This window comes from Anolis carolinensis, chromosome 6, assembly GCF_035594765.1.
Source record: "Anolis carolinensis isolate JA03-04 chromosome 6, rAnoCar3.1.pri, whole genome shotgun sequence".
Classification (NCBI taxonomy): domain Eukaryota; kingdom Metazoa; phylum Chordata; class Lepidosauria; order Squamata; family Dactyloidae; genus Anolis; species Anolis carolinensis.
Window position 1 is genome coordinate 46853439 of NC_085846.1, and position 25364 is coordinate 46878802.

General features: G+C 40.3%; 1 protein-coding gene across 2 annotated transcripts in view; it reads right to left on the reverse strand.

Annotated features, from left to right (window-relative positions):
* Window positions 1-21559, reverse strand: part of ptpn3 (protein tyrosine phosphatase non-receptor type 3) — a 104043-nt gene extending 82484 nt beyond the window's left edge. The window contains exon 1 of one of the 2 annotated variants that reach the window (XM_016994484.2): window positions 21452-21559. In XM_016994484.2, coding sequence (XP_016849973.2) covers window positions 21452-21500 — 49 coding nt within the window. In that variant the 5' untranslated portion in view covers window positions 21501-21559. Of the gene's footprint in view, window positions 1-8845; window positions 9001-21451 lie in introns of those variants that run through there. The other variant, XM_062984655.1, reaches the window with a different exon arrangement.
* Between the last annotated feature and the right edge of the window lie 3805 nt (window positions 21560-25364).

Here is a 25364-nt window from a genome sequence, read left to right on the forward strand (position 1 = left end):
TCCTCGTGGACAATAAGTTAAATATGAGCCAACAACGTGATGCGCCAGCTAAGAAAGCCAATAGGATTATGGCCTGTATAAATAGGAGTATATCTCTAGATCCAGGGAAGTCATGCTACTCCTCTGTTCTGCCTTGGTCAGACCACACCTGGAATACTGTGTCCAATTCTGGGCACAGTTTAAGGGAGATGTTGACAAGATGGAATGTGTCCAGAGGACTAAGGGTCTGGAGAACAAGCCCTATGAGGAGTGGCTTAAAGAGATGAACATGTTTAGCCTGCTGGAGGGAAGGCTGAGAGGAGACATGATGGCCATGTATAAATATGTGAGGGGAAGTCATAGGGAGGAGGGAGCAAGCTTGTTTTCTGCTGCCTTAGAGACTAAGATGTGGAACAATGGTTTCAAATTATAGGAAAGGAGATTCCACCTGAACATTAGAAAGAACTTCCTGAGAGAGCTGTTCAACAGTGGAACTCTCTGCCCTGGCGTGTGGTGGAGGCTCCTTCTTTGGAGGCTTTCAAACAGAGGCTGGATGGCCATCTGTCAGGGGTGCTTTGAATGTGATTTTCCTGCTTCTTGGCAGGGGGTTGGACTGGATGGCCCATGAGGTCTCTTCCAACTCTATGATTCTATTAATGCTAGATAAGGTAGAAGGTGGTAGTAAAAAAGGAAGACCTCATTCCATATGCATAGATTCAATCAAGGATGGCATGGCCCTGATTGTGGAAGACCTGAACATGGCCGCTGATGTTGGGGTCACTTGGAGGTATCTCATTCACAGGGTTGCTATAAGTCTAAATCAACTTGATGGCAGTGAACAACAACACCAAATTGGTTGCCACTTTGGTCCTTTCCACATGGAATGTTAGTTGCTTAGATTTCACATGCCTATTCCAGTAAATGTACCTTAGGTTCACCATGAACAGCCATTTGGCACCAAGCTAATGGAGAAGATATAAATAATTATAGCAGAGAAAACCATACCACATCAATATTTCCTATGCAAGATTTATTAGTCTTACCAAACGAACAAACTAAGAACTGAATTACAAATTATGATATTACAGTATATGGTCCTAGCAGCAAGAACATTCAAAAGTAGAAGAATAAATATTTCACTGTCAAGAAAAAAATGGATTATAAAATTGTTAGAAATGGCTGAAATGGACAAGCTATCCAATCTGATAAAGGAGAGGTCTATAGACATATTCTTAATTGAATGGGAACTGTTTGCAGCTTTTATGAAAAAGATGCTTGTGGGATTTGAAGACTAACTATAATAGCAATGGGTTAATAAGGCAGAAATAGAAAGATTTTTGAGAAGATGGTAATGAGGTGATAAACATGTTGATACTTAAATGTTTTCGGGTTGGAAGATAGGAAGTCAATTTTAATTCCTCTTTTTATGATATTAGTAACTTGTTGGATGGTAGCAAGGGGAAACTTTATAGGGCTTTATAAATAATGTAAGATATATATTGCAAAGTTAGGCTATCTTGACAGTGTCTGTAACATGGACTTATATTGAAATCACCAATCTTTTTTTTCCACAACAAGCCAAATTTTCCTAAATCCAATTATCACATGGACAGAAAATGGGGTGAAATCTTCTGAACAGGGGCACAGATAGCAAAACAAATTCCACAGGGGTGTTAACCTTTCCCTATGCTCTCCAAAGCTAAAATAGACTGTATATTTTTTTGTCTGGAGTTACACTTAAAAACTTACATACAAATTCAACTTAAGAACAAACCTAAAGAAATTATCTTGTTCATAACTTGGGGACCGCATGTATGCAATTCTGAGAGAAGGCCTATGCCACAATTTGCAAATTTTTAGAGTACTGCTGGTATCTGTTTATTTGGGGGGGGGGGGGGCTCTGTTTCTTTGCAAAAGTAGTATCATCTTGGTTCACAATAGAAAAGCTGTTTCCTCTAGTAGTTTTTCATAACATTTAGTCAATGGATAAGGTCAAATGGTGAGCAAAGACTGCAGAGCTAGAATGAGGGGAAACACTGAAATATTGATCAAGCAGATCAACTTTGACCAGAATGTAGTTTGATATTGCTAAAAGTGAAAAAAAATCCTTTTTATATGATGGAACCAACTGGGAGGCATGTAACGTACGGAGCTATTGCATACATAGCCAAAAAAGGAGATGCGGAGGGGGGGGATATAATTCTGTGCTTCCAGGTGCCTTGCTTTCCTTTTTAGACCAGCCATTCTAGTCATGGCTTCATATTTCCACTACCAGGCTTTTAGCTCCAATCCTGTCATTGCACTCCCAGGTGGCATCCCTCCAATCCTAGCTTTTCATTCCATTCCTGGGGTGATTATTCCAATTCCCAATCCTGTCATATAAATTCCAGAGATAGTCATCTCAGTTGCTAGCTATTCATGGCAGGGTTGGGGGATGTCATTCTATTCTTCCCCCTGGCTTGTCACTTTAATTCCAGGTCCGTGCTGTTGCCTCAGGGCTCTTTCACACAGCCATATAACTCAGAATATCAAGGAGAATAATCCACAATATCTGCTTTGAACTGGGTTATCTGAGTCCACACTGCCATATAATCCAGTTCAATGTGGATTTTATACAGCTGTGTGGAAGGGGCCTCAGTCTTGCCACAGATGAGGGTGGAACGTTAGGAAAGAATGCTGCTAGAACATGGCCATACAACCCAAAAACCTCACAGTAACCTAGTCACAACATCACAGAGGTGCAATCAAATAAAAGAATTAGATGGCATATGGTAGACACTGATTCTATAAACGGGACCCTTAAATCAAAAGAATTCACAAATTGGTCAGCCGTAATACAATGCCTTTTATCTGACTGGATGACAGTTAATTGGCTGTATGAATATATTCAACCAATTGAAAAATACTTAACTGCAAGTGCTAATTCGTCAAGTATAAAAAGAAATAGAGATAAATGGTTTGACACAGAAAGTCAGGCCATTAAGAAAAGTCTCAAGAGTCAAATGAGAAAGGCACAGAGGTTACAGTCTAGGATAGTACAAAACAAAATGTTAGATTTTAGGAAGAAAATATAAGCAAACCATCAAACTGAAAAAGAAAAATTACACAATATCAATATGGAATGAGTTAGAACTCGCAGCAAAAGGAGGAATTAAGTCCTTTTTTTGGAATTCAGCGGCTGGAATCCTTAAATAAAGGAAATATGCATTTGACATCCCAATTCCAGCAGTTAATTGGGAAAACTACTACTCCCACTTGTTTGCATTTTTATCCCCCTCAAAGAATTAAGTCAGCCTTAGTGCAGACAGGACTGAAAATCTGCCAACTTGGCTACAGACAACAGCACAAGAAAATAAGAGTATAATTAAAAGTCTAAATAACAACAAAGCTCCCAGAGAAGACTTTTTACCACCAGAGTTATTTAAATCCAACCTAGATTGGTGGGCCCCCAATAGCAGGCCTACGTAGCCATATAAATAATACTTTCAACACACCTATAGGTTGGAAAATGGCAATAATCATCCCAATTTACAAAAAGGATGCAAAAAAGATCCAAAAATTATAGACCTATTAGCCTCATCAACATACTGGCCAAAATTTACTCTAAAGTACTCCTCTCTAAATTAGACCTATGGGAACAAGAAAATAATAGAAGAACAAGCTGTTTCAGAACAGGAAGATCCACCATTGCTTCGTCCTAGATCACTTAATTAATAAACACTAAAAAGAAAGAGCTTCTTATATGTCGCTTTCATCTATTTAAATCCAGCCCTTGATAGCATCAATAGAGAGATTATCTGGCAAAAATCAGCAGATCATGGAATTGATCATAGACTATTTCTCTTGATCAAAAGTCTATATACCAACAACTATATTCAGGTCTGAATGGGAATCAGTTGAGCTCTGGCAAAGAGAGTAGAATCCTACAAAGGCAGGAGACAAAGCTGCCTATTAGCCCCTTTACTTTTTAACCTTTATATTAATGATCTGCCAGATTATCTCAGAGGTTCTGAAGCACACATGCCCAAAATTGGCAATAGACACATAAATACACTCTTATATGTGAACGATATGGTTCTGATATCAAACACACAAATTGGATTAAGGAGGTTACTGAGTAAACTTAACATTTATGCCCACAAAAATGAGTTTCTGATAATCAAAACTAAATAAAAAATAATGGTCTTTGGAAATTGTCCACCAAGGCATAAATGGTTCCTAGATGCTGATAGTATAGAACAGGTCAGCTCATTTACATACTTAGATTTAGTCCTTTCGGAGTCAGGTTCATGGCCTGCACATTTTCACTCATGCACAATTAAAACTAGGGCATGCTCAAACACATTTACAAGATTACTATCCCAAAGATACTCAGGGTCTTTAATCCCGATATTAATATAATAATAATAATAAATAAACAATCTTTATTTATATCCCCCTTTTCTCCCTAAACGGGAGCCAAAGCAGTTCACAACATTATATAAAAGACAGTACAAAACTATATATATACAGTATATGTAAAACGATAGCTTATAAAAATAAATTTCCAGTAATAAATAAACACATTTAAAAAATTAGTCTAATACAGTTATTGAAAGCGACTCAACAAGATAGATGGGGATCTTAGTGCAACTCAATAAAGGTTAGCTTTTCTGTCATTAAAGCTAAGTGTCTTCATCAAAAGCTTGTGCAAACAGGAAGGTCTTTAGCTATTTTTTAAAAGATGTCAGGGACGGTGCTGTTTTAACCTCCTTGGGGACAGAGTTCTATATAATGCATTATATGGAAGTGTAGATGGGGCCATCTATTCCTAAAAGCATGCAAACGATTACAACGGCAGCCAATACAGCAGAAAGAGCAGTATCAACCACCTGATTTCACTTCTGTTTCTTTGGACCATTCACTTTTCTCTCAGGATCCACTGCTTTATATTTATAGTACACTAGTAGCATTGACTGATTATTATATTATATATTATTTATTTATTTATACCCTGCTTTATCTCCCCCAAAGGGGACTCAAAGCAGCTTAACATAAAAACATCATCATGACCATTTAAAATATACAAACATTAAAACAAGATTAAATATAGACAGTATAAAAATGCTCAGTTAAAAACCATTAAAACAAATTCAAAGTTAAAAACCATATCACCCCCTGAATTGATCTTAAACACCTTTATCTTTAAAAGTCTGTCTGAATTAAAAGGCTTTAGCCTGCTGCTAAAAGGACATCTGAGAGGGAGCTAATCTGGCCTCCCTAGGCAGGGAATTCTAGAGTCATGGGGCAGCCACTGAGAAGGCCCGCTCTCTCATTCCCACGAACCGAGCTTGAGCTGGAGAAGGGCCTCTCTTGAAGATCTCAGAGCCCGGGCAGATTTGTACAAGGGGATGCGGTCACCAAATAGCCTGGACCTGAACCTTCTAAGGCTTTAAAGGTCATAACCAGCATTTTGAATTGTGCCTGGAAATAGACTGGCAGCCAGTGGAGGTGCTGCAACAGGGGGGTTGTCTGCTCCCTGTAGCCAACCCCAGTGAGCAACCTGGCTACAGCTCTTTGGACCAACAGAATATTCTGAGCACTCTTCAGAGGCAGCCCCATATAGAGCCTGTTAAAGTAATCCGGACGGGATGTAACTAAGTCAGATCAGGCTTCTCAAGGAACGGCCAGAGTTGGTGCACATTTTTCTTTTGTACAAAGGCCCTCCTGGCCACCTCTGACGCCTTCGCCTCCAGGTTCAAAGCCCAGTCCAGGAGGACCCCCATTTCCTCTCAGGATCCACCTTCTGTTTTATATTTATAGCACACCAGCAGCACTGGCTGACTTTAATGGTGCCCAGTGATGCTAATCCTCAACTCGGATTACTAATGTAACCTTACAAAATTTGCAATAACAGTGGCAAAAAAAAAACTCAAGAAGGGCCTCATGGCCCTTCTACACTGCCATATAATCCAGAATATCAAGTCAGACAATCCACATTATCTGCATTGTACTGGATTATCTGAGTCTACCCTGTCATATAATCCAGTTCAAATAAAATAGAATGCACCTTGTACATGACATGAGTAGGTTAGCCAGGGAAATCCACTAAACCATTTGGGTTGAAATCTTAGATGCCTCTTCTTATCCACAGGAAATACGTTTCCTGGCAATGGAGTAGGTGGCTTTTGCACTAATTGAGCTTTCACTTGGTCATCAGAAACAGTCTTGTTCATATAAATTCGAATGACACAACTTCGTCTCTTTGCTTCTGGTCCATTGTTTCCTTAGCAGGACTTGGATTAGATGAACTAGTAGTAGACTTCTCTGTTTACACAGTTTCAGAGAATCATAGAGCTGGAAGAGTCCTCATGGGCCATCCAGTCCAGCCCCCAGCCAAGAAGCAGGAAAATCGCATTCAAAGCACCCCCAACAGATGGCCATCCAGCTTCTGCTTAAAAGCCTCCAGAGAAGGAGCCTCCACCACACTCCGAGACAGAGGCTGGCCACTGCTGAAAAGCTCTCAAAGTTAGGAAGTTCTTCCTAATGTTCAGGTGGAATCTCCTTTCCTATAGTTTGAAGTCATTGTTCCACGTCCTGGTCTCCAGGGAAGCAGAAAATAAACTTGTGCCCTCCTCCCTATCACTTCCCTCACATATTTATACATGGATATCGTGTCTCCTTTCAGCCTTCTCTTCTGCAGGCTACACATGCCCAGCTCTTTAAGCCACTCCTCATAGGGCTTGTTCTCCAGACCCTTGATCATTTTAGTCGCCCTCCTCTGGACACATTCCAGCATGTCAATATCTCCCTTCAATTGCAGTGCCCAGAATTGGACACAGTATTTCAGGTGTGGTCTGACCAAGGCAGAACAGAGGGGTAGCATGACTTCCCTGGATCTAGACACTATATTCCTATTTATGCAGGTCAAAATCCCATTGACTTTTTTTAGCTGCTGCATCACATTGTTGGATCATGTTTAACTTGTTGTCCAGGAGGACTCCAAGATCTTTTTCACACGTACTGCTGTTGAGCCAGGTGTTCCCTGTTCTGTATCTTTGCATTTCATTTTTCTGCCTAAGTGGAGTATCTTGCATTTGGCCATGTTGAAGGTCATTTTGTTAGTTTCGGCCCATCTCTCTAATCTGTTGAGATGGTTTGAATTCTGCTCCTGTCTTCTGGAGTATTAACTATCCCTCCCAATTTGGTGCAAACTTGATGATCATGCCTTCTATCGCTTCATCTAAGTAATTAATAAAGATGCTGAACAGAACTGGAATCCTGCATCACTCCACTCGTCACTTCTTTCCAGGATGAAGAAGATACATTGGTGAGCACCTTTTGGGTTCGTTCGCTTAATCAATTACAGATCCACCTAACCATAGTTTTGCCTAGCCCACATTTGACTAGTTTGTTTGCCAGAAGGTCAGGGAGGATCTTCTCAAAGGCCTTACTGAAATCCAGGTACAGTAGAGTCTCACTTATCCAACATAAATGGGCCGGCAGAACGTTGGATAAGGAACATGTTGGAAAATAAGGAGAGATTAAGGAAAAGCCTATTAAACATCAAATTAGGTTATGATTTTACAAATTAAGCACCAAAACATCATGTTATACAACAAATTTGACAGAAAAAGTAGTTCAATACACAGTAATGCTATGTAGTAATTACTGTATTTATGAATTTAGCACCAAAATATCACGATGTATTGAAAACATTGACTACAAAAATGTGTTGGAAAATCCAGAACGCTGGATAAGTGAGACTCTACTGTATACTACATTTCCTTAGTTTTCACCTGCAATCCAAGTCAGATCCCCCCCTTCCCGCCCCCTGCCTTAGGCTTTGTCTGCCAGCTGCAAGAAGGCTAACTTGGTTGCTTCCACTATGTCAGCAATTGCTGCTATTGCAATGTAAATTGGTAGAAAGCTAGGTAATGACAGCATGAATAATAAAAAAAAAATGGGTAGACATAGTGTTTGCAGTTCTGGAGGGACTTTGGTTAACCAGTTAAAATTCCCGAAAACTCTAAAATATTAGGGATGGTTTGAACCCCTAAACCGCCCCCTTGGCTATGGGCTTGGGCCCAGGTGACCTACGGGATCGACTTCTCTCATACAAATTGCCCTGTACAATGTGTTGTCGAAGGCTTTCATGGCCGGGATCACAGGGTTGTTATATGTTTTCCGGGCTGTATGGCCATGTTCTAGAAGTATTCTCTCCTGACGTTTCGCCCACATCTATGGCAGGCATCCTCAGAGGTTGTGAGGTATGGAGAAACTAAGCAAGTAATGTTTATATATATATACATTTATATATATCCCACAGATATGACTTGAATTGCAGGTGAAAACTAAGGAAAATATATATATATATATATATATATGTATATATCTGTGGGATATATATAAATGTTCCCTAACATTTATGCTGGCCACCAACTGACAAGAGTTCTTCCCTCACGCTGGACTTCCCACAGATATATATAAACATGCCTTGCTTAGTTTCTCCATACCTCACAACCTCTGAGGATGCCTGCCATAGATGTGGGCGAAACGTCAGGAGAAAATACTTCTAGAACATGGCCATACAGCCCGGAAAACATACAACAACCCTGCCCTGTACACTTAGGTCCTCTGGAGAAGAGGGAGCACTCTAACCAGGCTATTTTTCACCTTGCCATGTTCCCTGTTGGGGTCCCCCACAAGACCAGGCAACCAAAGTCCCCCCCCCCCCCCCGCTCCAGCCTCTCACCCGACTCCCTCAGCTGAGGGCGGGGCCCAGGAAGAAACACCTCAGGCTTTGCCAACTTTCCCTCTTCCGCTCCCTCTCCTCCTTCTTCTCCTCCGCCCGCTTCACCTCACAACCTTCCCGCTTGCTACCTACCTGCCTGGCTGCTGAGGGCGGGGGGACTCGGGGACCCCGCGCCTTCCACCTGCGGCTGCCCACGAGACCAGGAAGCGCTCTGCTGAGGGCGAAGCGGAGGCGAAGCCAGCCCTCTCCTCGCACGCGCCTCCCACCTCAGCCCCGTCCCTCGCGCGCGCGCGCGGCGCCCCCCAGCGGTCACCGCGCGCTTCCTGGGAGCTGTCCTTAGGGCGCCGCGTGGGAAGGGCTCCAGCTGTGCGGACAGCGCCCGCCTGCCTCGCGCCAACGCCGGGCCAAGGAATCAGGCGCGGAGCCCCTCCTCATCTCCTCAGCGCTGTCCCTCAGCTTACACCTGGAGCGCGCGAGGGCAGAGCTTCCCAAAACATTTCATTCTTTCTGCTGACAGGCTTTTGCATGAAGAAAAACGAGAGAAACGCTTGTGGGTCTCAGGAATCATCTCAAAGCGCCCTTCCACACAGCCCTATATCCCAGAATATGAAGGCAGAAAATCCCACAATATCTGCTTTGAACTGGGTTATCTGAGTCCACACTCAGGTAATGTGGGATTTTCTGCCTTGATATCCTGGGATATAGGACTGTATGGAAGGGCCCATAGAATATCAAGGCAGATACCCCACAATGGAGCCCCGGTGGCGAAGTGTGTTAAAGCGCTGAGCTGCTGAACTTGCAGACCGAAAGGTGCCAGGTTCAAATCCTGGGAGCGGCTTGAGCGCCTGCTGTTAGCTTCAGCTCCTGCCAACCTAGCAGTTTGAAGACATGCAAATGTGAGTAGATCAATAGGTACCGCTCCGGCGGGAAGGTAACAGCGCTCCATGCAGTCATGCCTGCCACATGACCTTGGAGGTGTCTACGGACAACGCCAGCTCTTTGGCTTAGAAATGGAGATGAGCACCAACCCCCAGAGTCAAACATGACTGGACTTAACGTCAGGGGAAACCTTTACTTTACCTTACCCCACAATATCTGCTTTGAAGTGGGTTATCTCATCATCATCATCATCATCATCATTTAATTACTTATTAATCGCCCTCCATCCAAGATGCTCTAGGCGATTTACAAGATAAAATTGTAAAGGATAAAAATATATACATACAAATATTGATAAAATTAACATAGATTAAAAGCTCTAGTAAAGAGCCAGGTCTTGAGTGCTAGGGTAAAAGGCCCTAACTCACGCATGGCTCTCATATAGGGCGGCAAGGCATTCCATAAGGTAGGGGCAGAAATAGAAAAAGCTCTGCGTCTGGTCCTTTCCAAGTGGACTTCTCTAGGACCCGGTATATAAAGTAAGTCGCGTTGGGATGGTCGTTGCGACCTCCGATGATGGGAGAAGGAGAGACGGTCCCCAAGGTACGATGGGCCCTGGCCGTAAAGAATTTTAAAGGTCAGAACTAGCATCTTATATAGACCACGGTAATCAGTTGGAAGCCAATGTAGATGCTGCAGCACTGGTGTTATATGGCATTTCATGGGTGTTCTTGTGAGTAGCCTGGCTGCCGCATTCTGAACAATACGGAGTCCACACAGCCATATAACCCAGTTCAAAGCAGATAATGTGCAATTTTATACAGCTATATGGAAGGGGCCCTAAATCCACATATAATCCAGTTCAATGTGGATTTATATAGCTGTGTGGAAGGGGCCGAAGACTCTTTTTTTGGAGGGAAGTTGTGCTTGTGAGTCAGGAATCACCTGAGGTGAATGAAGAGTTGGGATGTTTTGGGAAAGCATGGCACAGCTTTAGAGCAGGGCATTTCTAACACTGGTGGCACGCTTTGGAGGCATTGCATCACTTTGTGACACAGTCATTCGGTCTTACTAGCAAACCAACTCCTTATAAGAGCTAATGACACATACAGAAATTCTGCATGTATGTAGAGTTGGACATCTTGGGTCTGTGTACCAAGTTTAGTCCAGATCCACTGTCAGCTGAGTTCAGTGCATTCTGGATAAGGGTGAACTACAACTCCCATAATCAAGGTCAATTCCAACATACCACAGCAGTATGTTCAGTTGGTCATCGGGGTTCTCTATGCTAAGTTTGGTCCCCGTCCATTGTCGGTGGGGGTCACACTTTCTTTGGTTGCTGGTGAACTATAACTCCTGTAAATCAAGGTCTGTTTGCCTCAAACCTTTCCAGTATTTTCTGTTGATCATGGAGAGTCTGTGTGCCTAGTTTTGTCCTAGTCCATCGTGTGTGTGGGTTTCTGTGGTCTGTTAAAGTTGGAGCTGAATCAGGTGAAAGTACTACAAATCCCATCATTCATGGTCCATCCTCCTCCTATCACCACAAGATTATGGGATGTCTGTGTACCAAATCTGGTCCATTTCTGTCGTTTGTGGGGGTCTCAGGCATCTGTGGTAGCTGTTTTGGATGAAGGTACTGTAAATCCCATCTTTCTTGTTCTGTCCTCCTCTAACCACTCCAAAATGTAAAAGGGTTCATGGGGGGGGGGGGGGTCTGTGTGCCAGGTTTGGTCCTGATCTGTCATTGATGCAAGTCACAGTGGTCTGTGGGAGGTGAAATGATTGCACATACTGCGTATCCCATCATCCGTGGTTCTCCCTCCCTCATACTCATTTTCCTCTAAAAACACATGCATATTGAAATGCGATTGTGTCAAAATTTCAAGTTAACTGACCAACTACTTTTCGAGTTCTGAGTGCACAAACATGCACAGGCTGTATCTATATATATAAAGATAATGACATACAGTAGAGTCTCACTTATCCAAGCTAAATGGGCCGGTAGAAGCTTGGATAAGCAAATATCTTGGATAATAAGGAGGGATTAAGGAAAAGCCTATTAAACATCCAATTAGGTTATGATTTTACAAATTAAGTACCAAAACATCATGTTATACAACAAATTTGACAGAAAATGTAGTTCAATACGCAGTAATGTTATGTTATAATTACTGTATTTACGAATTTAGCACCAAAATATCACGATATATTCAAAACATTGACTACAAAAATGGCTTGGATAATCCAGAAGCTTGGATAAGCGAGGCTTGGATAAGTGAGATTCTACTGTACATTGCAAACTAGCCCCTATTAAGAGATACAGACATAAACATCAGTTGTAATAACCAAATGTTATGGGACACAACTTATCCCAAGAAACCTTTCTTACACACACACACACACACACACACACACATATGAAAGGTTTCTTGGGATACGTTGTGTCTCATACATTTGGTTATTACAACATACATACTGATATAATATTAACATACATTGCCAAGATTTTTGACATTTGTGAGTCACACTGTGTAAATATGTGCAAGTACTTAAAAATAATTGTGCAACACAAATAAAATAACCACATAGCATTTTAATTAGATGTGTGGGGTTGATGCAATGAATGCAGCTTTTGAATATGTGGTGGAATATTAGACAAAGGACACTCGCATTTTGTCATCAAGGATTTTTCAGATTCAACATTGTAGTGATAGTGCTTATTTTACATAGACTCAAAGGTCCGAGCAACACACCTACACACTGTAGCTGACACACAAATGTGTTGGGACACATAGTTTGGAAAACTCTGCATTAGGGCTTAGATAGGAAACACCATTTGGGTCAGGTGAGGACCAGAAAGCAGCTTGGTGGTTTAGGTAGTCATTTCTTGTTCCATCTCACTGGCCAAGCCTTAAGCATCACAACAACAAAAAGCAGGTGATGCCTTTGGTCCAGAGACATAATTTCCTGTGCCTAAAATTCCCCTTGTGACTTGGAAAGGTTCAGACAGGCGAGAGTTTAGTGAGTGGTTCTTTCAGCAGGAGAACAAATCCTTGCAGAAAAGTGGCGAAGCTTTTCACCAACTGCTGAGTAACACAGACACCTCTAAAAGTACAGGCTGTTCCAAAAGTCTCAATACACAGGAAAAATAAACTCATATACTATTTTATATTAAATTGTTTATTTTTTATTTTATACTTTCAGTTATACAACACATAGAGAATATTTTGTAATGAATATCTTGTAAATAAAGGTGCAATTTACATTTCCCCCTATATATGGAGACTTTTGGGACACAATGCATACTGTATTTTCAAAACTCCCCCACCCTTAGATTCTGCACTACAGATGATGGTGTTCAAACACTTTTATGCAGTTTTCCCACAGATTTGTCCCACAGCTGGCATGGGCAGCTAGTGGCCCTCAGGATGGAGTGCCACAGGTTTTCTGCCTAGAGTTCATGGGATCTCTAGTCTGGCATGCACAACTACACACATCAACATTACTCCGTATTCCTTTTGAATAGCTGCAGTGCACTCTGTACTGTCTCTCATCCCTAATTTGTGCACTGACCCTTTCCACAGCAATTTCATTTTCTCCCTGCTGAACAGATGCAGAGGACATCTAGCCCCGTTTCCCTGCCATTCAGCAATGCCACCAGGGCCTCCACCTATGCTTTGCTGTAATGTTTTTCAGAGCTTGTTATTACAATAGCATACAGTGTCATTGGTGTTCTTCCTCTAGCCTCTGTGAATGTAATAGGAATCCAGCTTGCAACATGTGGTCTTAGGATAAACATGTAACATTTCCACTGCTATGTGTCCTGTGCACGCTATGTACCACTTCAGACAGAGGAGTATTTCACACTTCAAACAGAAGTCTACATTCTTCAAAAACTGTAAACAGACAGTCCCTGGGTTACAGACATTCTACTTACAAATGACTCATGGTTAAGAATGGGGGTGAGACAACAGGAAGTAAGAGAAATCTACCCCTCGGAAGGGAAATTCTCTCCTGAAACAGTCATCATGGCGAAAGGGTGTCTCAACGGAAGCTTTATTACCAATCTTTGTTTTGGCAACAAGCCAAATTTTTCAAAATCCAATTTCACAGGAACAGAAAGTGAGGTGAAATTTTCTGAACGGGGGAGTAGATAGCAAAATAAACACCACAAAGGTGTTAACCTATCCCTATGCTATGCCAAGCTAATATATATGTTAGGATGGAGTTACACTTTAAAAAAAACTGTTCCAACTTACATATAAATTCACGTTAAGAACAAACCTACAAAACCTAACCTGTTCATAACTAGGGGATTGCCTGTACTTTGTTTTGTACTTCCTTACTGCCCCAAGTGGTAGGACATTTTCTGGATATTTTTTACAGTTTTCTGAATGAGCTAATGTTTCCAATAATATTTACAAACACATGATTACATCTGGAAGCAATGCATCATTGGCTCGCATTCTCTATGGAGAATCCATAGAGATATCTCTTTTCATCAAGTTAATCTAATACCAGGCATTACATTAGCAGTAGCAGGAGAGAAGCATGGTCCCTGTATTGGCTAACTAGACTGAGAGATCAGCAGTTTATGTTATTCCTCCCCCTGCACTCCATGCTTTCCAGCTAATTATTATAATAAAATGGTAGCTAAGAACTAGTTTGCTTTTTATCCCTCTCTGACCTGTCTCCTTTTTTCTTTTGCATTATGTCTTATTGTTGATAGTTACAAACATCTCGAAGTCTTTTTTAGCTGAAAATTGAAATAGGTCAAATAAGTGCCATATTAAAATTTCATTTCTTAGGTTACTTGTGTCTTCTAGAGACACAATTTTTCCATGGTTTTCTATTGAATAACATTTCTAAAATGTGTGGGTTTAGTAGGGTGACACTAAAGCATGTACAACATCAGGACTGTTAGTTGTTCACCCTTGCTTTAAGAATTTGTATTCTGTAAGGATATGTGTTTTGTTTCCTGAAGGTACAACAAGGATGTCAAGTGGAATCCTCAATGTGCAGGAAAATTTAGCATAACCCTGAAACAAGATCCATGTAAGGCTTTAGTTTTATACTTTCAGAGATGAAAGCACATCAAGAAAAATAAGAAAATCCCTACTTGTGTAAGGACACAAGATGACTGGGTATATTATGAATATGGCAGAAACATATGAAACATTTCTGAAATATAAGCATTTGAAGTGGGACTGGCCACTTTGGTTGGCACTGGAAGAAAAAAAATCCATTCTGGGAACACTATGTAACTCCTCCAAAAATATTATTTTTGCATTTTTTTCAAAAACAGAAGTACATTAGAATCTCACTTATCCAACACTTGCTTATTCAACATTCTGGATTATCCAACGCATTTTTGTAGTCAATGTTTTCAATACATAGTGATATTTTGGTGCTAAATTCATAAATACAGTAATTACTACATAGCATTACTGCATATTGAACTACTTTTTCTGTCAAATTTGTTGTATAACATGATGTTTTGGTGCTTAATTTGTAAAATCATAACCTAATTTGATGTTTAATAGGCTTTACCTTAATCTCTCCTTATTATCCAACATATTCACTTATCCAACGTTCTGCTGGCCCGTTTACGTTGGATAAGTGAGACTCTACTGTAGCTGACAGTTCACTCCTGATAAAATGGAAGAGTAGGACTTGCACCTCTGAGGCAATTGTCCTTTTTGAGAAAGATAATCTTTTAAATGCATACCTGCTACAAAAATGGACTTGTGACTGACTTATGATATCCTGTGCTTTGAGGGAGTGGGATGTCCAGTTTCTCTTCCCTCAGGAAAAGAATGGGTGAAAAGATTAAGAAGGCCTGTGCTCACAACCATAGTCTCCATATGCAATGAGTGAAATAGAGCCAGAAAACTTTTACTATTATATAACTTTCATTTTTTGTTTTACTACAAGACTACAGGGGCCAGAAAAGACTCATTTGATTTATTCACAAAGGAGTACTTTGAATTTGTGAGTCATAAAGCCGAACTTTGTTGAATGTTTCAGACAGGAAGGTGTAGCAGTAGGTACATCTTTCTTCCTGAAATGATGGGATAGAAAATAAATACTTAGCTCTGAATTATGTCTATGATATACTGTCATCCCAAAAGATACAAAGAAATCACAATTCCAACTTTCACTGATAAGTCCAATGTGATCCATCTCCTGTCTTGACTATTAACACCAATAATTAGCTTGTCATGAGCTTGTTTTTCAGTATCAGAGCATGGGAAGGTGTGACTCACTCCCAAGCAAAGCTTAGCTCTGCATCAGACTGTATAAAGCTTCTTGTTTTCCTCTTGGGGCTGTAAAAAGAACAACAGCAATCCTACTTACTGGCAACCAAGTTAGTGCTGGAATAATTTAGCCCCATAATATTTTTTGCTGGCTTCCTAGAGTTGCAGCAATGGTTCTGTGTAATTAGCAGAGATCTTTCACCTATTAAATATTCATTCAGTAAATGAAAGGATGCAGTGCACAGCTATATAAAATGTCAATTTTCTGCCAGGAAAAAGCAAGCATAAGACAAGCTTGTACATTGTTAAGCTACCTATTTGTTTTAAATAAATGTGAATTTTCCAATGTTGTGCAATGCAACAATACAGAGAATAAAACTAACAACAAAATACAGTTGTTCCCCCACTTTCACAGAGGGTAGTGGAAAAACCATATCTCTGGAGTGGAGTGGGGCACCTGTGGCACCATCATAGTATAGGGCAGGAATGTCAAATTCATTTTCATTGGCCATATCAGCCTAATGGTTGCCTTCAAAGGACTGTGGAATACATGGATGGAGAATCCTTGGATAAAGAGCAACTCCGATTGCTCCTGACATGAAAAAAAAACCTATATTTTTTTTACATAATGGTTGGTACTGTTTAGTTTTAACCCAGTTTGGATCCCCAGATGTTATTGAAAACAACTCCCAACACTTTTGATTATCTGCCATGCAGACTGGGGATAATGGCAATTGCAACCCAGCAGCACTTGTGGCTCTGGGGTTGGTAAAGATTAAAGGACACATTAATTTAGATCCACAAGCCTCGTATCTAAATTCAAACCCCACTATCCTAAGCAGAACAAACTCCAGCCTTCCAGATGTTACTGCATCACAGCTCCCATCATCTTGTGTCATGATGTCTAATGTTGAGGAATACAGGAGTTGTAGTCCAGCATTTGGAGGGCCAGTTTCAGCCTGTGGGCCTTGAGCTTGAAGAATGTGTCCCAAGGGGAAGGGGAGGAAGAGCCAGCCCCACATACCATTTCACTTATCCTGGTTCCTTTTCTACTTCCTGCATGTTTCATGTGCTTGTTTCACCTGAGCAAAGGAGGGGAGGTATGGATGAAAAAGGAAGAGTTGTGCCTGCAACATTACCTACCCTTTGGAACGGGCTCCTCTGTATGCCCCCCTCCCCTGTGCTTCCCTTCCTTTGCTTGGGTGAAATGGACACTCATGACACACAGGAAGAGGAAAAGGAACTGGATCCATAGAGTAAGTGTAGAGGCAGGTGGGGCCAGCTCCTCGTCTTCCTGCAAGTGTCTGTATTGCCCTGGGCAAAGGAAGGGAGGTACTTGGCAAAACAAAAACATGCGGCATGTCTGCCTCACAAACAGCCCTCGCCCCAGCTCAGCTCCCGAGGGCAAGGCTGCTGTGTGAACGTTCATAGGCAGTGATCCCTCACCTCCCCCCACCTCCTGAAGATGGGGCTGCTGTCTGAAAGTTCACAAAGCAGCCCCAACTTTGGGAGGCAGGAGCAGCAGTACCAACTTGTGAATCATCAAAACTGAATGTGGAAGGATACATTCACAGTGTACAGTAAATGCAATTCAAGACTGACATCCCCAATTTAGTTGTGGGATTTTTCTTACTGGGAAAATAAGAAAATAAAATACTTTACTTGGCTAATGCTAAAACTATTCAAAAATGACTAATTTGGCAGTTTTATGACCCAAAGAAGGATAAAATGATGCTTTCCAGTCTCTTTTGAATTATTTTAAACCTTGGGACTGTGCGGTATTTGAGATATATGTGTGCTTTAATATATATTTTCATTTCGTCTGAGTACAAGAGCTAAGTCCCCATAGTCTGGGGAAAAATGAGAGATAAAACATCCAATAAATAACAAATGAGTGACCGATCCCTTGAGAGAGGGAACCCAGGATAAGATACATGAAATGCCCACTCTTAATGATAAAGAAGGGCTTCCTTTTGGATTGCCCACATAGAACAAAAATTAGTTTATGCAGTCTGGCATAAACATACAATGAACAATTAGATAACCACGAGAAATCTATAAAGAAGGCATGGGTACAACAGCAGATCCCCTGTTCAGGCTATCAGCCAGCATGCCAGTGCCTTAAATCAGGAAATACTTGCAGGAACACCTCAGCAAGTGATACCGAATGAGAGATTCCCTCCTGAGCACACAAAAGACTGGGTGACTTGAAAGGCACTGAACAGACTGCTCTGGCAACACAAGATGCAGAGCCAATCTTAAGAAATGGGGCTGCAAAGTGGAGTCCATTACATGCGAGTGTGGAGAAGAGCAAACCACAGACCACCTATTACAATGCAGTCTGAGCCCATGGACTTTCTAATAGCAACACCAGAAGCACTCCAAGTGGCCAACTACTGGTCAAAGGACATTTAGTATAATACCAAGTTTTTAACTTTGGTTTGCTTCTGACACGATAAATATAATGATAGCGATCACTGACAGCTAGACATGAAAATGACTAATCCTCTTTAAAAAGTGCATATTGGCAGCCATCATCCCAACAGTAAATTGATGATAGCAAATGTAATGGACGATCAAAAATAAAGAAGCACTTTATTTTATCTGACCTGCGCTGCTTACCATTCAGCCTTCAGGCTATTATTATGAGCAGAACGTTAAAATATATCCGTTTCCCCCAAAGCATAGATTACGTATCAGGCCCCCACCCTTACTTGCCTTTTTCTCTACGCTAAAATTCCCCAAGCATGGTCATTTCCACATAGAGGAGCTGTTCCATTCTCTTGATCATTTTTCCTAATATCACAATATTCTTTTTTGGGTTATGGTGAACACAAAATATAAATAATATTGCACATGTAGTCATATTGTGGATTTTAGTAATAGCAATCAATTCCTGATGATCTCCAGCATGGACTTTTACAGCAACCAGATGAAGTGACCTATCCACCACAGTCACAGCATCTCTTTCTTGGTCAATCATTACAAGCCCTAATCAGATATATAGATATAGATATAGATATAGATGCCTAGAATGTACTGTCCAAATATCAGTCATTTAAACATTCATATGTTAAATTGCAGTACATTTGCCATTTCAAAGAAAACTCTCAGAGCTCCTCACTGACACTTCTCTGTTTCATCAAATCAAAATATTGGGGTCATATGCAAGTTTTTGAACAAGTTAAAAACTCATTCCAGTAGATGGGGAGGGGCACTGTTTACTCACAAACACCACTGTGATAACTGACAATTTATTTTAATTGATTTGTATTTATCAACCACTTATTCTTCTTCTTCTCAACTCAAGTTGCTCCTGACACACAAAAAAATCACTTATTGATCCTCTTATGACTTCATAATTTGGTCATGAATCTTTTGTAAGGGACTTTGCCAAAGATGAATGAAAAGAAAGTCTAATGATTCACTCTTATCAAAATGCTGTTGATATTTTCAAACAATTCTAAAAGATTTATGAAATCTGATTTACTTTTGCAAAACCAATGTCGATTTGTCTTCATAAATTGTTATTGATAATACTCTTAGGCAGAGTATGTTATACAAAATGGCCTGTAATTTTCTATATCCTCCTGGATCCCCTTTTCAAAGTGAATAGTACAATAAAAATATGAGCTTAGGTGCACATATCTGCCTCTCATCTTCTGCAGCGAAGACGGACACTAATAATTCATTTAACTTCCATTTAACTTCTTATCCTTCTTTAACATTCTCATCCAGCAATTCAGCTATTTCCCAAACTAATAATTGGTTTGTAGTGTATGCAAAGAATTCTATATCATCTCTTTTGATGTTATTAATAATATATTCCTCAAAATCGGTTACAGTCCTTATTGTCTGCTTGTATTTACTTTGTGTAAGTTCATATTCCCTTTTTTCGTGTTTGGGTGAAACTTCCTTTTCCTGAAGGAAGCCTCTTTTGCTCTAAGGTCTACCTTGGCACTACTTATTAATTATGGTAGGACTTTGTGGTACCTTTCTTTACCTGAGGCATGCTGTCCAGCTGAGCTTCTTTTATTGCAATTTTTAAATAATCTCCAAGCTTTGAAAGATTTCACATTCTTGAATTTTCCTTTTAACTTTCTTTTTACTAATCTTCTCATTTTAGAGAACATTTATATTTTGAAGTAGAATAATGACTGTTGGATTTTCTTGGTCAGCTTAAATTTGACAGTTCAGGGCTCAGTCAGTTCAGTGACATTTACATCTTGCACTGTGTTCTGCATCCACTGAAGAATATCTCCAGTTGGTCTCTTCTCTTTGTCAATTCTCTAACCAGTTGTTCTGCTCTGCTATCTAAGCAATCTAGACATTGGATCACTTTGCCATGGCTGGAAAATGCATTTATTCTAGACCTTGAACATTTTACTCATTTGACTATAATTCCCAGAATTCCACAGCCCTCACTGGCTAGAGTATTCTGGGAATTGTAATAAATATATCCTTTTTAACAATGACCAGAGTCACGCATGGCATTGCTACAACATTTTATCCTTTCGAATGATCCCTGATTTCATTCTCAATCTTAAGATCATCCGGAAGATTTGGATCAGGGGGAAAGTAATACATTTTCAGTGCTATAATAGTGTTGGCGCCTAGTACAGTTATCCACAATGATTGTGTCAGGGAGTCAGTCCCTTTTGAAAAGTCTAGCTTATTTGATAGTATGACCACTTTGATGCCCCCAGCATGACCTTCTTCATCTTTTCTGTAAAGTTATATGTATCCAGAGATGACCTTCACTGTGTTTCACTCTGTTCGAGCAAGTTTCCATTGTGTTTTATTTAAAAACCAAACACTCCACATTTTCTCTCTTGGCTCAGAAGCTTTTAGCATTAATATATAAACACCTCTCGAAATGCCTCTGACGTGTCCAGATTTGCCCTGTGGCCTATCAGCCTTTTTGGCAAGTTGTCATGTTTGATCTTGTATTTGGCTCCCATTTCAGCCCAGCTCCTTTTTGACCAAAGCAACAACAAAATCGTCTACATCTGCCAAAAATGATTTCACCAGAAGCTCCCCAGCCTCTGAAAACTTTGCACTTATTCTTCACCAAAATATAAAAGTGGCCTAAAAATCTTGAGGTACTGTCAGGACATTTAGGACAAATGTGAAAATCATCAGGGGTGTTAGGCGTGCACATAAACTAGGATTGCACAAATGAGACAAAATTGTACTTGAGAACATATTATGTACGATACAAGCACACAACTTCCTGTCAAGTTTGCCAAAGTGTTTTATTTAAATTATCAGTTTATGTGATGAATATTTTAATTAAACATGTCAAAATTCAGTTACACACACCATGCACTAAATCTTAACTAATATTGAGACTTTAAAAAGAACTTATTTCTTTACAGAATTACTTTTTCATCAGAAACTGTTTTCAAAAAATCTGTCTCACACCCAGTTTAAACATATGGGAAAATTTGGTCATCCACCCCAGGAAACTATTTATGTGTGTGCTTTGAAAAACAAGCTTTATTTTTACACTGCAAATTCAACAATCTCATTAGAAACATCTAAAAATCTACTATTTTATAGTTTATAGTGCAAAGTTTTAAAATTATATGGAAAAACTTACCTTTTTCTTGAGGAGGGGGACATTCTAGCCAAATATCTTGCTCCACCATTGTATCCTCCGTGGTAGTTTTTGTGGTCTCATCAAGGATGTTCACTCTTGTATATAGTTCAAGTCCTTTATGCAAACTTAATAACTCATCTCACAAGGTTTGCCCCCGCCTTGTCCTAATTACAATTGTTGTAGTCTTACTGTTTCCTCTCCCGAAATACCTGTAAAACTGGCCCAGGAACAACTCTGGTATATGTGTCAGATGTAATTGAGTAATAGTTATATATACACCCTGTTGAGAATCAAAGAATGGAGTAAGGAACTAGTGTCTCTTTTGGAACTATCATGTACATATATGTGTGTGTGTATGTATGTGTGTGCGTGTGTGTGTATTCTGTTCAGTATTAGCTGCCTAGCAGTCAATAATTCAAACTCTCCCCATCACTGTTACTTGAGAGAGATGGAGTGAATAGCACTTGAAGGGATCAGGCAAGGAAAGATTCGAATTTGAGTCCCCATTCAGCCAGGCTGCTAGATAGCCAGCATGATGTAATTGTTTGATTATTCAGGTACAACTCTGGGAGGCCAGGGCTTGAATCCTTACCCAGCCATAGAAACTCACTGGACAACCTCATGCAAAGGCAAACCCCTTCTGAACAAATGTTGCCAAGAAGCGCCCATGGTATGGTTGCCATAAGGACACCCTCAGTCCCAAATAGTTTAAAATCACTTTTTTCAGCCATGCTGGTGATAATGGGAAAAATGCAAACATACAATCTTTGAGAAACTACATAGGTGACCTGCTGCCTCATGCTATCTAAACCTTAACTGAAGTTTGCAACACTTCATCTTCATTTGTGCTGTCAAATGCCAAGTTCTGAGGATTCCCCTCCTACTGTTCCTACTGTCTGAATGTCACTGAATGTGACAATAAAGATTAAAGCATATGACCACACATAGAAAAGGAAAACACAGAGGTGTTTTGTAGCAACACACACTGCATGTCAATTAGACTGACATAAAACTGTGTAGCTCTACCCCACCACCATGCATAAAAATTGTATAAACTTATGCATGTCCACCCTGTACATCACAATTCATTTACTAACTTATTCAAAGGGTAAATAAAATCATTAGAGTGATCACATTCTTGATTGCTTTAGATCAGGGGTCCTCAAACTTTTTAATCAGGGGTCCTCAAACAGTCCCTCAGACTGTTGGGGGGTGGGGTGGACTATAGCTTGAAAAAAATGAACAAATTCCTATGCACACTGCACATACCTTATTTGAAGTGCAAAAAACATGAACAAACAATACATTTTAAATGAACAATTTTAACTAACATAAACTTACCAGGATTTCAATGGGAAATGTGGACCTGCTTTTGGCTGATGCAATAGTCAAGTTAATTAGGATTGTTATTGTGGGCCTTCAAGCCGTTTCAGACTTATGGTGAGTCTAAAGTTTAGGGCAGGGGCTGGGTAAATGACCTTGGAGGGAACTTAGTTTGGGGGCCATTGCCTTTGCATGAGGTCGTCCAGTGAGTTTCTATTGATGGGTAAGGATTCAAGCCCTGGCCTCCCAGAGTTGTACCTTAATATTCAAACAATTACATCTTTCAATGTAGGGTTCTTTCACATTACACAGTCATAACACTTTGAAACCACTTTGACTGAAAAATCCTGGGATTTGTAGTTTGGTGAGGTGTACTTAAAGAGTTCTTTGCCAGAGAGCTCTAGTGTCTACAAAGCCTGGGATTCTATAGGATATGACCATGGCAGTTATTGTGGAATCACAGTGCTACAACAATGTAGTGGGGAAAGGTCCCTTGGAGAAGATACTTACACCACAAAAAAATCTCAAGATTGAACATTTGTTTTGATAAGGTAGAATTTTTTTTCCATAATAATTTAGCACATGATTCATACATGAGTTCCAGGGTGCACTGATTACTAGAAACATCTGAAAAGGGAATTCTTATAGAAGCCTTCCTCAAAATGATATATTTTGTACAATATATATGAAAAAAGGTGATAGTGATAATAAGAGTGTTGAATGAGGAACAGGAGCACAATTCTGTACATCGCTATGAAACTTACAAGGAAAGATTGAGATTGAGCCTGTCTCCTTTTTCTCACCCAGACCCCATCTGCATTGCCAGATAATGCAGTTTGAAACTGCATTATATGGTCAATGTAAACTGTATTGAACTGCACTATATGAGTTTATGCCAACCCTATAATGCAGTTTCAAGCTGCATTATGTAGTAGTGTAGACGGATCCCTAGATTGTCACACAGTTTTTCAAAGGATAAGGTGATGACTGTTCACTCCTTGAAGCACTGCTCAAAATAGAACACAGAACCCTTAATCAGAGAGAGCACTTGAGATTCCCTTGGAAATTCTGGGGGATGCTCCAATGAAGGAGTACATTTATCAATCATAGAAACATAGAGGTAGAAGAGACCACCATCTTGTCATGCAGTAATACAAAATCAAAGCACCCTCAGCAGATAGCCATCCAGTCTCCATTTAAAAACCTCCAAAGAAGGAGGTCCACTACACTCCAAGGTAGTAAATCCCACTGTTGAACAGCCTTTACTGCCAGGAAGATCTTCCTAATATTCAGGTGGAAGCTCTCTTCTTGCAGTTTGAATCCACTGCTCTCTGTTCTAGTTTCTAGAGCAGAAGCAAAAAAAAAAAAAGAAACGAAAGTCCTCTCCATCTTCATTTTTCAAAGCATTCTATCCTTATCTGTCAAGTACAGTTGAAACAATTGAACGCATACTTCTGCCTTTATTACAACTACATCCACCATTTATACATTACCTCAATTTTGGCAGCTTTGCCATGAGGAATCCATAGTATTTATTGTTTCATTATTTTAGATTCTATTAATTAATGAAATTTCTCTTAAGGTAGCAAAATCTTGTGTTCTAACTTATTTCATTAGGAACCAGCTGTTTAAAGCCTTTTTGCAATTTCATCAGCAGTAGCAGGCTTCACTGGGTTACTTATAGAAGAGATATTTCTGACATTGTATGATGGAGTTTTCCTTAGTTTGTAATCTGTGCCTGTTTTCCATTTTGTACTTGGTTATTATATAACTATGATGATGAATCCATGGTCGTAGTTTATAAACTCATAAAGTTTATAAACTCTGTTATACGCCTGTGAAACATGGAGTGTCTACAGGCGTCACACTCAACCCCTGGAACGATTCCATCAGCGTTGCCTCTGAAAAATCCTGCAAATCTTTTGGGAAGACAGGCGGACAAATGTCAGTGTGCTGGAAGAAGCAAAGACCACCAGCATTGAAGTGATGCTCCTACGCCGTCAACTTCTCTGGACTGGCCACATTGTCCGAATGCCTGATCACCATCTCCCAAAGCAGTTACTATACTCCCAACTTAAGAATGGAAAACGGAACGTTGGTGGACAGGAAAAGATATTTAAAGTTGAGCTTAAAGCTAACATTAAAAACTGTGGCATAGACACTGAGAATGGGGAAGCTCTGGCCCTTGAGCACTCTAGCTGGAGGTCAGCTGTGACCAGTAGTGCTGTGGTATTTGAAGAGACACAAATGGAGGGCAAAAGGGAAAAATGTGCCAAGAGATAGGTGCATCAAACCAACCCTGATCAGGCCTGCCTTCCACTGGAAACCATGTCCCCACTGGGGAAGAACATGCGGGTCAAGAGTAGGGCTACTGGGTGACCTTTGGCAAGTCACACTATCTCAGCCTCATAGTAATACAAAGAAAACCCTCCTTTGAACAAATGGAGCTAAGAAAAACCTATGATAGGTTAATCACAAATCAGAAATTAGTAGAATGTACAACGAACAAAAACAAAATGGAGTTGGGGTGTTGTGTGGTTTCCTGGCTGTATCTTCAGAGGATCTGATGGTAGTAAAGCAAGTGTAGTAT